The sequence below is a fragment of the Amphiura filiformis genome, chromosome 3 (assembly GCF_039555335.1).
Source record: "Amphiura filiformis chromosome 3, Afil_fr2py, whole genome shotgun sequence".
Classification (NCBI taxonomy): Eukaryota; Metazoa; Echinodermata; class Ophiuroidea; order Amphilepidida; family Amphiuridae; genus Amphiura; species Amphiura filiformis.
This window is the reverse complement of record NC_092630.1, coordinates 36,355,038-36,371,451: the sequence shown is the minus strand read 5'-3', so window position 1 is coordinate 36,371,451 and position 16,414 is coordinate 36,355,038. Positions and strand designations below refer to the sequence as shown.

Here is a 16,414-nt window from a genome sequence, read left to right as displayed (position 1 = left end):
CTTGAGTGTATCGTGGTCTTTCTATGCTTATGTGATTGTGTGAATCTCAACTGCAGTAATTTTTAATACCAGCTTCAAAATAATATCATTCTTGTCTTTGCAGTTTAGTAATAGAGAGATTGTGATTTCCAAACGTAGCATTGAACATATGTGGAATCTATTCAAAATCCTGTCACAGGAGAGTGACTTTGAATAGATTCCACAAACGTTCGAAACGTACGTTTGGAAATCGCAATCTCTCTATTATGTGGATCCTGAGTTTCTCGAATGGAAGTCCGTTTGACCAAAGTGACCTCCCACAAGGTAATAGGCATAACAATATGCATATATCTCGGAGGTTAATCCATCTCCTTTGTTATACAATATGCGTATCGTCGCTGGGCATGAAAAACCTATGTAAATTTTCACTGTTGTTTGGCAAAACGGAGAACCGTACAAAAAATTTTAGGTATTTTTATTTTGCAAGGTACTTAAAAAACATGTTTGAACAGTTAGCAGTTTTTGCATCTGCAAAATGACAATGCCTTCTAATTTAACAATTTGTACTGTTCCTTGTTATGCCATATGAGTAACAGGGACAATTTGCATAAGAAGTTTTTCCTACCCAGCGACGATATTGTATTATGCGGAGGAATTTCGATCAACTGACTTTTGGTAAAGAAATGCAGGATCCACATATTGCAAAGCACCAAGAATGACCAAATAGCCTTGTAACACCAATCATAATAAAGGAGCGTGTATTCTTTGGAAGATGCTTTTCAATGCGATGTGAATTGTGCCACTGGGATGATCAGATGATGGAACATAAGTTGTGCTTTATTTCAATCCATGTTGAAAAGTATTGTCCAATGATTATGCACTCCCCCTATGTTCTGATACCACCCTTGGTCTGTTCTGCAAGCAATCATGTTTAGAAGTAAGTTTATTGTAGAGCCAACTCGCACTTGCAATGGAACAATATTTCTTTATTATCTTCCAATTTACACAGGGTTGGTTGGTAGCAAGGTTGGTAACTTTTGTGACATCCAAAGTATGCCCCATAATAATTATGTAATGGAGACCCAGGGCAAAAAGTAAAGCGTCATTAAAATTATTACATATGAGACAGAAAAATTTGGCTTGCACCCCTACTAAATTTCTGGCTACGCAACTCTGAAATGTAGAGTAAACGGCCATAAGCGTAGATCCAGGGGGATGGGGGATAAATCCCCCCAATATTTTGCCAGGGGGGTGGTCCATACAATCACCTCCCCCCATGTTTATGCCTGTATGTGGGTTTCTGACCAAATTAACCTAATATTTGGCTATTTTAGCTCCAAAAGTGCAAATTTTCAATATGGCAACATTTTTAGTGCGCAACATTTACCATAAACTTATTCTTTCACCAATAAGTTCTGGATTCACTATACTTCAAGAAATTTTTCCAACCCCATCCCTCCCAATGCCAAGAAGAAATCTACACCACTGTAAACAACGAATCAGGATTATGTATAGGATAATGACCCTCAAACATGTCTTTGAAATTTGGTTAGCTCTCCATAGGCTGTGTGTAAATATTATTGAAAACCTACTTCGGGGCATTATTCCCCTTCCTTCAGAAGTGTCAGTCGCTTATAGTTTTTGGCAAGGTCCTTCAGCAGTGTCCGACTGCTCTTCCTGACTATCGCGTAAAAAGAACTAGGCCAAATCTGGGTCATGCGACGTTACGCAGTGGGATCAGCGTATAAGGTGCCGATGTAATGATGATGTGATTAGCAAATCGGAACCCCACTTCCGTGCTTATGCTGTAAGCTGCGCCAGATCACTGAAGAACCTTGCTGAAAACTAATTTGCAAAGTTTGATTAGTCAAATGCACTTGATTTTATTAGGGCCAAATGGAAACATGTATTTAGCCCAAGAATTTACTTATGTGAACTGGTTTACAGGCAGAAGTACATGATCCCTGGCATCATGGGTTGGCAGCAAGGTTGGTAACTTGAATCAGGAAATTGAATCTGTTACTGCTTGTTTGTAAGTAACTTTTCCTGCAAACAATTGCAGTCCTATTTCCTGCTTTGTAATTACTTCACCATGTGTACTCAGAAGTTGAAAATGTGTACAATTAAAATGTCCAGCACAATGCAGTGGCAGTCCACCTTGAGCCCATATCACTGAGCCAACCTTCTGGCAGGAATAAAAATGTCAGGAGTCCCAGGTCCATGACAGTTTTGGCTGCTTCTTCCATTATATTTTGTTATACCTAGATGTGCCAATTTGCAGGTGAATTTGGAACCTGAACCCCCGTGAAGTGTCACTCCCATTGTGGCCTGTACACCATCCGCGATAATCAACTTTTGAAAAGCACCCTCAACAAGGATTTAACCCTTGGCTAAAACAATACCCTAAGCAGGTGTTTTCACACCCTAAACAGGGATTTTATTCCTGGCATCAAATTTCATACCCTAAATGTCATTTCCGCGTATTAGCAATTGCAATTTTGCTACCATTTTTTCCAATATTCCATGTTTTTAACACCCTAAACGTGTTACGCCCGTATCGTGCCTACCCACAAAAAACTACCCTTTTTACACATTTTTATTATCGCGGATGGTGTACAGGCCACAATGGGAGTGACCCCCGGGCCTGAGTCCCGGACCTGAAATCTCAAAGTCAGCACTACCCTGACTTGTTTTCCCCCACATATTTGGCAGCATTCTGTTGAAACAACCATCACCTTGCTATCACCATGGCACCTTTGCAGCTTTTATATTTTTGAAGTGTGGGCCCTACTTACTGTGCCTTTGTTGGAAATAAATAATTGGAGAGGGGTGTGTAGGGGTAGGGGTGCTGTGGAGAAGATACATGCATGACCAAATATTTTTCACAACTAAACCCTTACATAGATACCATTTGTCCAAAAGCAAGGTTTTTAACAAATAATGCACCCCTTCTTGAAAATCAGTCAATAAATCAATTGATTGATCAATGGATCGCTTAATCAATCTACATGGGCTCTGGAACTGGGGGAAGGTGAGTGTTCAGTCATCAATAATTTGGGTGAGGGGTTTGAATCCTGGTCCCGAATACCCTTTGGACCCCTACCAATACCAGGCCTCTGCCCCAATGTTACAAATCTACATAACCCTATGAATGATCAATCCAGCAATCATTCCATCAATTACTGCATGCAAGCGGGCATGCAAGCACATGGATAATAATCAATTAATCAAATAGTCAAGTAATCAAACATTCAATCAATAAATCATTCAATAGATCAATCAGTTAATCAACATGGGCTCAGGAATCAGAGTATCTAGTGACTCAGCTGGCCGGGTCGGCTGGTCAGTCCCTCAATAATTTGGGCGAGGGGCTACCAATACCATACCTCCCCAAATACCAGGACTTCAGACCTTTCCCACATGTAAACAATCTTCATAAGCCTATAGATCACTCAATCAATCGATCAATCAATCAATGGTTATAGAAATCAAATGTATTCATTCAATCAATCAGTCAATACACAACTTAATGCTAAAATCAAGTAAAATAAATAAATAAATAAATAAATAAATAAACAAACAAACAAACAAACAAACAAACAAACAAACAAATAAACAAATAAATAAATAAATAAATAAATAAATATTATTGAATTATTTAAGGGATGGGGTATGAATGTTTGGACAGTATTTGTTTTGGGACATTAGAGCACATCAGACATATCGAATATTGCATTCTGAATACGAAGAATGTCCTGATATCAAATAATTTTGATTTTTGAAATTAGCAATGTAATACACATTTTATGGCAAATGATTAAAAATTGATATTTTTGATATTTAACAGTACTCGGTAAACTTTATAAATCTGATGATTTATACTTAAAGTGTATGTAGGTGGGATGAAAAGCCGATGATCAATTGAACAAAATTTTCAATTGATCATCGACTTTTCCTCCCAACTACATACACTTTAAGAATATATCATTAGATTTATGAAATTTACCGAGGACTGTTATATATCAAAATGTGAAAAATATCAAATTTTAATAATTTGTCATACAATTTGTATTATATCGTGAAAATTATTTGATATCAGAAAGACATTCTTCGTATTCAGAATGCAATTCGATATGTCTGATGTGCTCTCATGTCCCACAAAAAATACTGTCGAAACGCTCAAAACGCTCATTCCAGATCCCTTAATAACTGTGCACTCTCAGAAATGCATTAAATAAGTTCTTTAAGGTGGTACTACACCCACTGATAAATTTTGTGACTAATTTTTAATTTTTCTCAAAAAATAACTGTACACTGTAACAAAAGTTATGTATATTAATTTATTATAGGGGCAAGGAATCCAATTACTTCACTGAAATTTCAGTGATTCAAGACAAGTGGCTTATTATATATGTTAAGAAATGAGGTACATGTACATTCTAGCGGTACCTCTTTTCTTATCATAAATAACGCACCGCTTGTCTTGAGTCACTGAAATTCCATTGTAGTAACTGGATTCTGTGCCCCTATAATATACATAACTTTGTTACCAGTGTGTTATTATTTTTGAAAAAATGCAAAAATAGTCACAAATTTATCAAGGGTATAGTCCCACCTTAACTTCTGAATTATTTATGCAAGATTATGTAAAGTACAGTATATATTTTGGAAAGGAATTAGTCAAGGAATCAAAATATAAACACAGATTTGGTGTAAAAACCACAATTTTGGAGAATATCACACACATACACCCCCACACACACACACAAAAATGACCTCAACTGCTATAAGAAAAAATTTTGTCATTTCATTTTTGAATATTGGCTTTTTTTTTTTTTTTTTAAATAAGGCCAAAAATATGACTTTCATCATTTTTGGCTTGAATGAATGAATGAATGAATGAATGCATGCTTGAATAATTATATAGTTGGATTTATTAATCTATTAATTGGATTATTTAATTAATTAATAATTAATTAATTAATTGAATGATTTCTAAATACATAAATATGAATGAATGATCGCATGAATGAATAAATTATACAATTGGATCAATTATTTTATTAATCAGATTAATGGATGAATAAATTAATGAAATTGATTATTAAATTAAAGAATATTAATTAATTAATTGATTGATTGATTGATTGATTGATTGATTGATTGATTGATTGATTGATTGGTTGGTTGATTGATTGATCAAAATCCATTTTCTTTCTTGCACCTTGGTTTATAGAACCATAGATATACAGGGTGTCCCAGAAAAATGAATAAAATTGAACGTAAGTCAAGAAATAGACAACAGAATCAAAATAATTCAAATGTAATCCATAGCCTATTTCATTGTGCATCACATACCAAAATTTTATTTGATTCGGTTGACTGGTTGCGAAGAAATTAACAATTATATAATGCGCACATCAATGCAGTTCATTCCAAGTTTGATCAACAGGCGCTTTTGTCATTCTCGCTCACCGCTTCCTAAAGTTTGTGTATCTCATTAAATTTAGTCCACATCTATTTTATAATCCAATGGTGTTATGTTATTCATGCTTTCACTAAAGATAAATAACAGTTTTTCCAAGAAAACTTTGATTTCTGCAACTTTAATTCTTATAGGTTGTGCAAATATGTTATAATTTTACTTTCCAAAGAAAATTTGAGCCAAGAATGACAATGATCAAGTGCTTACAGCTTTACGTGTGATTTTTGATACCATGCAACATTAATGTGTTGAAGTTTAAAAGATTTAAACTTTGTATTACAATTTCTTGAAAATATTCCAAAAACATTAATGTGTGTGAGAAATTTATAAAACCAGCTGGAATTCTTTATGCAATAATTCTTTATGCAACATTTATATCAACATTAGGCCTAAAGAAAAAAGATATTTACAAGTAACGAGCATCATCTTACATGCAAGTTTTCATTTTCAATATCGTGCAGGTTTCAAATTTGAACAAAACCTAATTAAATGTTTTGCAAGAAACAGGTTGTTTAAAAAGAAAGATTTCACAGAACAAAATATGAAGCCCATTGACAGAATTAACTAATGCACATTGTGTTCAATGATCTTTCTTTCAAACTGGGAATGAAGTGAATTGACGCATGCGTTATATAATCGCTCATTTCTTTGCAATCAGTCAACCGATTCCAGTAAAATCAGCGCATAATATGCAGAATAAGATGGGCTACACACTGAATTTTAGATTGTTAGATTCTGATGTCAATTTCTCGACTTACATCCAAATTCATTCGCCCAGTAATTTTTTCTGGGACACCCTGTATGCTGGATTGCTAACATAGCCTGCTTTATATACCTCATATATAGATTCCTGTCATCTGATTGGTTGGATGTGCGTCACGATCAAACTGCGCGTTTTTCCCAGCGTAAAATGATATTACGCACGTGTTAATGTTTTTACGCGCTATATAATTACGCATAAATCGCAGATTGTAATCTGTGTGCCGTTCGCTTTGAAACTATTAATTTCTCTTCCCAAAATCGATGCTTAACCAAACAGATGACAAGAATCTTAAGATTTGGTATATAAAACAAATATTGACTGCTTTTTATTAGGGGCATGGTTAAAATTATAGGCCAGCGGTGATCTCAAAACCATGACTATGCCCTTCGGCTATGCCTCGGGCATAGTCATGGTTTTGAGATCACCAAGGGCCTATAATTTTAACCATGCCCCTCATAGCAGTCAATATTTGTATAATATTCATGCTGGAAGAACGAGATACTGGTAAGTGATAAATTATGAAGTTTTTAATGCTTTTTTTCTTATTTATTTTATTGTTTTTTACTCCATATTTTTACCTTTATCTCACTCAGTTTCAAATTTGCTGCCTTTGGCCCCCATGGACCAGATCATGTCACATACATATGATATGAGCTTTCACCTGATATCAAAATCTGCATTTTGACGGGGTGGGGGATGAGGCTGTCAATCAGGTTACCCCCCCCCCCCCTTTAATGAGACAAAATAGGACATTTTTACACAAAACTATTATTACATGTAAATGAATGGGTATACAATTTTGGTCACATTTTAATTTGGTTATTCTTTGCCAAATTTGGTAAAATATTAGTAGTACCGGTAACAACTGTCAGGAAACTTTTTATTCAGATTTTGGCACCTTTGTTAGTGTCATAGATGTGAACTTAGCCTCCTGAATAAGAAATTTTACATGAATCTGTAATTTCTACTTCATAGAGTGGGCCTCTGTCAGTGATTTGCTCATCCAGATAATCGTAAAAATCAATTTTAATAACTCAATAACTTTAATAAATTATACAAAATGTTAATTTTTTAAGTATACATTAGGTGGAGGTGCCGTATTTCATAGCGTTATTTAATTATTTTCTTCCTATGGAATGAAAATCCTTCACTTTTAAAATATTCCCAGACTAAGTGTAAAAAAATTTAATTGTGAATAAAATGCTGAAGTGAAAGATATGTCATTAAAATTGTTATTAGGTATTGTTGAGTTGAAAATTTGTTATAAAACAAGGAAAACAGCAGTATTGACAATTGAAGCCCCATATATGCAATGTCTTATTTTGTACACTTTCACTGGGATCACTGAATGGGTCTTTATTTGTATTTTTATTTGAAACAGAAATTAATGTGATTGCTAAATTTGATTCAGCATGAATTCATAATAAATTTCACTCGCTGGTCTGCATGGTTTGATCAAAAGAGAATTCATCATGTCATCAATTATATACCCGGCAATTATATCACAGCTACTCTGATTTTTGTACCATTTCCAATGTTTATCCTCTCAAAAACAGCTGGCCTTTTGGACTACTCCATAATTCACATGGGTAAATCTCCTACGTGTGAAACTGTTAACCGTTATATTTTACCAATTATAACGGTCTGTAATTTCCTTATTCTGTCCCCGAAAATTACTTGATTTAATTAAAATCCCTTTATATTGATGTTTACTCTAGATTCTTGAGACTAATACCAGATCAATACTGTTGTATTGAGGAAATTGACCCTTGAGCGGATTATGTCGATGCAACAAGTACACCTCTTTTGTTGTTGGGGTCAACCCATTGGTAGAATTTCCTGTGGAGTCCAAAGACCTTGCAACATCCAATACAATATATTTGCGTACACACGTTGTGTTGTTTTGAAGAAATCGCAATGCTTCCGAACTTTAAGTTCAACTTTTGCTACTCATTTTAACACCATAAGTGCCCATAGACTTCCGTGATTATATAACTGTGATATTCCTCTGCTAATGGAGAAGCTGTTGTAACTGAATACTACACCATACACGGCGCTATCAGTGAATGAGACTACAAAATAAAAGGTGAACCATTTTACAATTCATCACAAGCGGAAAAGTGATATAGCATGTGTGCGGATAGCCATACACCACACCACAGTGGTGCAAATCATGTGAACAATCACAACAGCAACCTATCTAATACAAACGCAGGAAACAGTGGATTTTTTCACTCCGTATGGAACAGAATGTCGGAATATTTTGAAATGAGGACGTTGCATGAGGGTGAGCTTCGAGGGGAATTTTCAGACCTCGAAGATTCCATGGGTTCATTTGATTCTGGTGGAGATTGGGGTAGAAAACGTGAACCAAACGGGAATGTTCCCGGTGTACATCACGCACATCATCAACATGATATTAATGCTGCAGCAAGTACCGGATCCAGCGCTAGTACAATGCCAGCTGGTGATGGTAATGGTATATTCTCAGGTTGGTTTGGATGGAGGAGACCCTCTGGTCCTAACAACAAATCACCTCGCCTTAATATTCCTCGGCCCCATTCCTATTCCTCTGTGCCAAGTGAAGATAGTGCCTACATTGAACCATTCCCATTTGAGGATTTTGAATCGGAGTCTGACTCCGATATTGAAGAGGACTTTGTGTTCGAGAGTGGAGAGGAAATTGGACTTGGCCAAGGACATGATTTTAGACCTGCACAACTTATGAACATGGTAACATGGTGTGACAAATGTGGAGAATTAATTTGGGGATTCTACAAACAGTGCCTAAGATGTTCGTGTAAGTATCACAGAAGGAATAGCTTGGAAGTTGGATCTTTCCGGTGTACCCAAAATTTTTAGAGGATGCCGGCACAGTTGCAGGCACAACATCGATATAGTATGGTATATCCACAGACTACTAGACTAGCAGATTCAACCCATCGTGGGACGTTTTTCCAACAAATCCAGGCTGCCGGTCAATCTGCCGGTCATGCATCGGTCATTCAGTGTGATATGCATGATCGCCTGGTAACATGAATTTGTTTGAAAAACATCCCACGATGGGTTGAATCTGCTATAGTCAATGACTATCCATCAACAGTAAAAATCCCTACAGGTGCTTTGTATGCTGTGAATTCACGCATATTAATGAGGACCTATCGTTCAATCATGAGTGCAGTCACTCATGCCAGCGTTGTTTGCCTACGTGATAGAGCATTTTGTGTCTTCACGTTGTGAACGAGAACGACCGTAAAAAATGCCATGTGCATAGCAGTTTCGTCTGTCGCACTTAATGGAATGATCGGTCCTCATTATCGGATGACGTGACTTTGACTGTTTGTGGTTAGTACATGTAGTCAGACTGTGGGTAAATCAATTAAATCGTGGCCAAGTGTAAGTTTGTACGGTACTTTATTAACATACATGTGCAGTTACATACAACAACCAAATACCTTTTGCCAATTACAACCCGAAAACTTTACCCCTGTGTATAAATTCTATCCTGCTAAAGTTACATTCAGTTTATAATTGACAAAAATTATTTGGTTTTTGTTGCTGCACGCGCAATATAGTCCATTGCAACTCACTCCAGTCATGCAAAGCGCAACTATAGCGTAAGGGCTGCGCCTATCTGTGCACGCCATTCTATATCGATACATGTTATGAGTCTTATTTTTTTTCGTCATAAAGAGCCGAACAAACTTTTAAGTCTTCTATACTTCATTAGCTTTAAAGAATTGGCAAAGAATTGGATTCATAACATCATGATTGTGTATAGATGTAGAAATGCGCATACATACGCTAGTTGGGTAAATGTGTGACTGGCGAATGCCAATTTACGCGAGCAGGGCTCAAATTTCAGGGAAGCCACCAAGGCCATTGCCTGACCTTTTCAGTGTGTTGCCCCATCTTTGTCAACTTCACTATGGACCACAATGGCCTCATCCCAATGGCATAGTCCAATTAAACAATCATAGTGAAAAATTTGACTTCAAGATGCAGAGTACGAGTTTCTGTACTCAAATTGGTTAAGGTTATCCAATGAACGTACAAATGTATTGGGGTTAAAGAAGTGTGCCCTGATAGATGAGCATATTGTGGATCCTAGTGCTTCTTGCATTCTTCATCATTTGTTGGCCTAGGTGACCTTTGTCTTTGCCCAATGGCCTTGAAAATGGGTGCCCCAAAAAAATTTGAGGCCTGTATGCGAGCAATTCTTGCACATTTGGGATGTTTGATCAATTTTGAGATCACACATGGAACACACTGTTGTACAGTTTACACACAGCAACTTGCAGGAGTCATGATTAATCTCATCTGTGGGAATCTGTTTTGATTCCTGCAAATTAGTGAACATTATTTGAAAATTAATCCTCTGTAAAATGAAACTGTCACCATACCTTGTGTTGCTTTGAGTTTGGTAGTGATGTACCGTCAGGTAAAATGTGCCGTCTGGTAAAATGTGCCGTCTCTTTATGTGACAGAGCATTCCGATTGTGTTGCTTTTAAACTTGCTTATTTACACATAACCAACTATGCTTTGATTCCAAGAACAGTGTTGCGTTTCTGACTACGCAACTTTTAAAAAACACATTGATCAGTGATGTTATTATGTCACTACCAAACTCAAAGCAACACAACTTCCATGGTACAGTGGCAACTCATTAACACGAACTCTGGAATTTCTGATTACATGAAGTTCCAAGCTTATATTCTGCATTATAATGTAACCTGATAAAACAAATTCTTGGTAAAACACAAACTAAATTGTGAGGCCCGGACAAGTTTTGTAACTAATGAGTTGCTACTATTATGGTTAAATTGTGTATTTATGTATGAAACTTCTAGTTGCACACATCATAGATCAAAACATGATCTATGTATGACTGAAATTCAGGATGACATTCACTTGATGACAAGCCTTGAAATAAGCGGGCGCGGGGAGCAAATTTACCCTCGTAAAGCCACCAATTGCTCCTGGTCCTTGTAAAATTCACATGAACCAGGAGCAATTTTCTAAAATAAATTGCTCCTGGTTACAGTTTTGCACTTGATGCAGTCGTGCTGGTATGCTGTATTGTATATAGATGCAGAAAAGGATTTAATATTGAAAATTGCTCCTGTTTGAGTGTTTCTTCAGAAATTGCTCCTGGTTCTTGTAAAATCCCAGTGAACCAGGAGCAATGTTCAAAACAAATTGCTCCTGGTTCCAGTCTGCTTATTTCAAGGCTTGCTTGATGACATGCTGTTTTTATATTAGCAGGATCACCAGCGATAAGTTTGATAATAACAATGCCAGGAACCATGATCAGATAATTCAACTGTGGTTCTGTTACCCATCTTCATGCAACTTTCTCTCCTCGGGGGAAGGTTACTTTTTGATGGGTATACGTATAATGGGATGATTACCAACGTGATTGGCTAAAAAATTAAAATGGCTGAAGTGTCCATTTACGTATCACCTACTCCCATTGAATGTGAGCCTGTTGACACTCTTTTTGTATTATCCATAGAGAGTATACACCCCTGTGCGTAAATGTAATTTGTAACTCTTCTTTGAATGTTGTGGTATATCAGTTTCATTTAGATATGTTTTTGTTGCAGTTGTTTTTGTTGCAGTTGTTGTTGTTGTTGTTGTTGTTGTTACTGCTGCTGCTGCTGAGCATTCATTGTACTTAACTTTGTTTTTGTTACCCAGTACTGATTGGATTGTTCTGTTTTTGATTCCATCAATCCAAAACCATTCTTTTGAACCGAGTCCAACACCAAGTGGAGTACACACACTTACACAATTTCATCAAAACAAAACCCTCAACTCAAGCCACCAGCCTTGATGGCGAAAGCCCAAGTTGTAGATATGCACACAAAAATAAGCAATTTTAAAACCCTCACAACATAACAGAGAAACTGGTATGGAATATCATCCATGCGGCTGACTGTATCATCAGTAATATGTTGACACATGCGATATCATACTAATTTGTATACACTACAGCACTTCTCTGGCAGAATGTTTAACTTCTAGAGAGATGCTTTTAGCAGGCACATATCTTGTCCTCATCGACTAAATCAAGACTGTCTGACCGGGCACTAGTCATCCTGTTAAGAGTTGACAAATATTCAATTCATGTAGACTCTTCACATTATTTATCTGGGTTATCACAGTAATGTTATGATATAAAACAGTTCATAGACTGGTCATTTCCACACAAGAACAATGGACATAACTTATACTCCAATCCAATCATCATGCTTGTAATAAGCCTGATCCCAAGCTGAAAGAAAATTGATTAGTAGAGTGATTGATTCAGTTTAATCAAGCAAATTAAGCCAGTAAAGCTACGATAAACAAAGTGCATCTATGTGTGCTAAATTCATCTAGACTTAAAAAAATCAATATATCCCTGCGGATTCCCTGGATATGAAAACAAAATGCATCTGGTGTTTGAATTTTTGTCATTTCTTGTTAATTGATTTATTTTGGATGCAAATGCTTTGTGATGTACGCAAAATACAGGCTTTGTCATTAAAAGTGTCATTTTGAATAATTGGAACCAAAATATTTTGTCCTTATTTGGCTGTCCGCCAATCCTTCCAATTTGCCTGTCATCAACTGAGTGTAATTTGTACAAATACTCAAGATACTAGTGCAGTAGGGTATAAAGCTGTTTGTCCCATGTAGCCCCTTTCTTAGCAGACAATTTAGTGCTTGGCTTGGTTACCTAGCCATCATTTCAGTTTCTCTTAATTGCAAATATGGTGACTGAAGAAAATACAAAAATTAAGTCCAGGCAGGGTCAGAATTTCGGCGTGAATCAGAGAATCGATTCTCGTAAACAGATTCTCGTAAACAGAAATTGTAAACAGATTTGCGTGAATCGAAGTTGATTCCCGCAAACGTTTGTAGTTTACACAGAAGTTGATTTGCGAGAATCAAATGATTCCTGCAAATATATTCTGCAAGAATCAAGATTGATTCTCGCACTGTGAAACGCAATTCTGACCATGCCAGGTTAGAGAGAGCTCAGATCTGTGTACATTATAAATCATGAATTCAGTACTCTACTTGACCTAATTAATGCCCCTAATTAAAATTGGTGAAACATGTTTGAATCCCTAATTAAGAGGGTCATCACAATAAGTAATTAAAAATAAAATAATTGTCAACAAAATATGTAAACCATTTTACAATTAACCCATTTAAGGGGAAGGTTCACTGAGCCCTGTAGTCAAAATGTGGTGTTCCAGAAATTAATGATATTACCGTACTGTATTAACAGATTGCACTAACAATGTCAGTGGATTATGAAATGAGATTATACCAGCTTGCATTGAATAATGTAGGGTACGTATGCAGCTATTCTCAATTTATAGGGGAATCCATCGGTTTTATCAGTGGTGGAAGGTTAATGTAAGGGGGATGGTAGCCTGGGGGGGTCACTTGCATACCAAAGTGGTACGCATGCTCGTCCCCCAAAACATCGAAAAAGGGTTGATTTTTGGCCTTGTGGCTGCGTCGACGTTTTTAGAAAAGGTGCTTTTAGGTAATTTTCGATGTTTAGGGTATATTTTTTCAACTTCAGTGGGTTTGTTTTAGAATTTACGCCATTTAGGGGTCCAGTTTAGTTTCTTACGCCAAATTACTCCATATTTTAGGGGTAAGATTTAGAGAGCCTTACGCCAATAAGGGGTGAAATTTTTCCACACTGATTACGCCATTTAGGTGACCCCCCCGGGGATGGTAGCATTTCAAATTGAGGCATGATTAATTTATGAGAAAATTCATCTTTTCCACAACATTGAGAGTGGAAATTATTACAGTGAGGGAGTGCTTTCCTAGTAGATGACATTTTGTTTTAAAATGCAGTTTAAAAATGGCACCTTGGGCCAACATCCTTCAGGCACAGCTTTCGGGTTCCAACTTCCAGTGTATAAGAATTGCCACTCTAGATTTTATTTTGCTGTGAGGTTTTTCAGCTTCCCCCATAATGTGCACTGTACCAAACACCCTTTGTTTGATACATCCCATTTCCAGCACTTACAATTCAATGTAGAGGCTCTAGCAGCAATATGCTCACTTCCTCAGGCTAAGTTCAATGTTGTCCTAAACAATATTGTATGTAACTATTTCACATAAATCAGATAGGTGTAAATTCTCTTCAATCTCATCAGCTTGCCACTTCCTTATTGAGCTTTTATCTTGGAAGAAAGAGATGAGAGACTATGACATGAATATAGCAATATGCTCACTTCCTCAGGCTAAGTTCAATGTATAACTATTTTGTATTGAAAAGCAGGGTCCGCATTAAGCAATTTTATTTGTGTAGCAAAAATGCTCACTAAATTTGGGAGCGAATGCTTATGAATGGTACAGAATTGCTACACATTCCAAAATTGTGTAGCAAATGATGAAAATTGTGTAACATTTTGCTACTGCTACGCACTTATTGCAGACACTGTTGAAAAGTCCACCATAATTAATCATGGCTGTGTGAATTCTACCAGTCTATGATTCTACACAAGCTCTAAGCACAGACCCTTCTAAGATCTAGGGTCTTGCCACTTCCTCTTTGAACATTGTTAATTTTATTGCTCTTATCTGGGAAGAAAGAGATGCGGACTATCATAGTATGATTTTGTCTAGTAGTAGGCCTATAAATTCTAGATGGTCAAGTTCTTTAGGACTTCAGCAGCTTTTATGCCACTGTAAACATGTATCCAAATGCAACTTCATGTGTAGAGAATTGAACCATTTTATTGACTCATAATAAATGTACCAAGTGCATGTTGATCAATGTCAGGAATTTGATCAATACTGATTTAAAATCGACTGTAATCCACCATACATAGTATTTCAGTAATGGTCTGTCACCGTCTGCTGGTATCATTTATATCAGGATACCAGGGCAGCGAAGTGCCACTAGGGGAAGCAGTACTGTACTTTTTCAATAAATTATAATTTATAATTTTATTTTATTTATACATACACTTTAGTTTCTTGGAAATTAATGTTTGTTTGGTTTTGAAAACTGCAACTAATACATACATGTACATGGTAACCTGAGTTAATTATTTTGAACTCAATCATATTAATTCACAGTTATTGAGCTTGTTTGTTTGTTTTGTTTATTTGTATACTCACCCATTCTATGATGTACTTCAAAATATTGTACTTTGCCCTTCATTGTTGTTTATAGATTATTGGAATATCTATGACTAATTTGATAAATGTGCCAAAATAAAATGTGTTACCAACAGGTGATTGCTCCACAGATAGCTCCATACGTCATAATTTGTATTTTTACCAGACCTACATGTAACATTGAACCTGAGGTTGAATTGTATAAAAACTAATGTGTAGGATATTTTTCAATACTTTCTGTATAAAATTGTGAAATTTTTGGGAGTGTTTGTGTTTCATGCTGTTTTCTCCCTGGGATCCATACATAGTTCCACTTTTGATTTGAATGAAACTACTATTATTCAGCAATGTGGTTGAGAGTGCCACAGGGTACATGTATTGTACATGTACTGGTTGAGTGAACTTCAAAGTACAAAAGTGCCTTCAAAAACTGTTGGTTATCACAGTTATTATAAAAATTGAGAAATACAAATTAAAGATATTGTTTTCCCTGTAAAAAACAAACAACAGTGTTGGATTAATACCTGGTGTAGTGGAGTAAAATGCTCCTCATTTTGGACAACCTGCTACACAATTTGGATACATCTAGCATTTTTTTATAATCATATACATGTAGTGTAAGAATAAATGTTTTCAAAGTAAATCCAATACCGGTACTGCAAACAAATTATAACACATACTTTCAATACATGAACTTAAATGGTCTTTGGCTAACACATGAGATGCATAAAGTGTGGCTGCATGCAGATCTATTGAAATGATTTATGATGGCATTGAACTTAACAGTCATCCCCTCCCATGATGATGAGGCCTTTGATGACCCCACACTGTCATACACCAGGTATCCCCTCCCATGATGATGAGGCCTTTGATGACCCCACACTGTCATACACCAGGTATGACCTGAGCGACCTGCTGTCTGCGATGTTGGGAATCATGTCTTGATCAATGCTGTGAAATATCCAATCAGAGGTCTCAGATCATGATGTGGCCAAAGATCTTCATTACTTTTGGCCATATTTCAAGTTAGAAGTATACTAAT

The 16,414-nt window shown here is 36.3% G+C and overlaps 1 protein-coding gene across 1 annotated transcript in view; it reads left to right on the top strand.

Annotated features, from left to right (window-relative positions):
- The first annotated feature begins 8,095 nt into the window (after positions 1-8,095).
- The window catches only part of LOC140148437 (ras association domain-containing protein 1-like), an 83,452-nt gene continuing 75,133 nt past the window's right edge, over positions 8,096-16,414 (top strand). Inside the window, exon 1 of the mRNA XM_072170374.1 lies at positions 8,096-9,027. Within this exon, the coding sequence (XP_072026475.1) occupies positions 8,358-9,027 (670 nt within the window). The 5' untranslated portion in view covers positions 8,096-8,357. The remainder of the gene's footprint in view (positions 9,028-16,414) is intronic.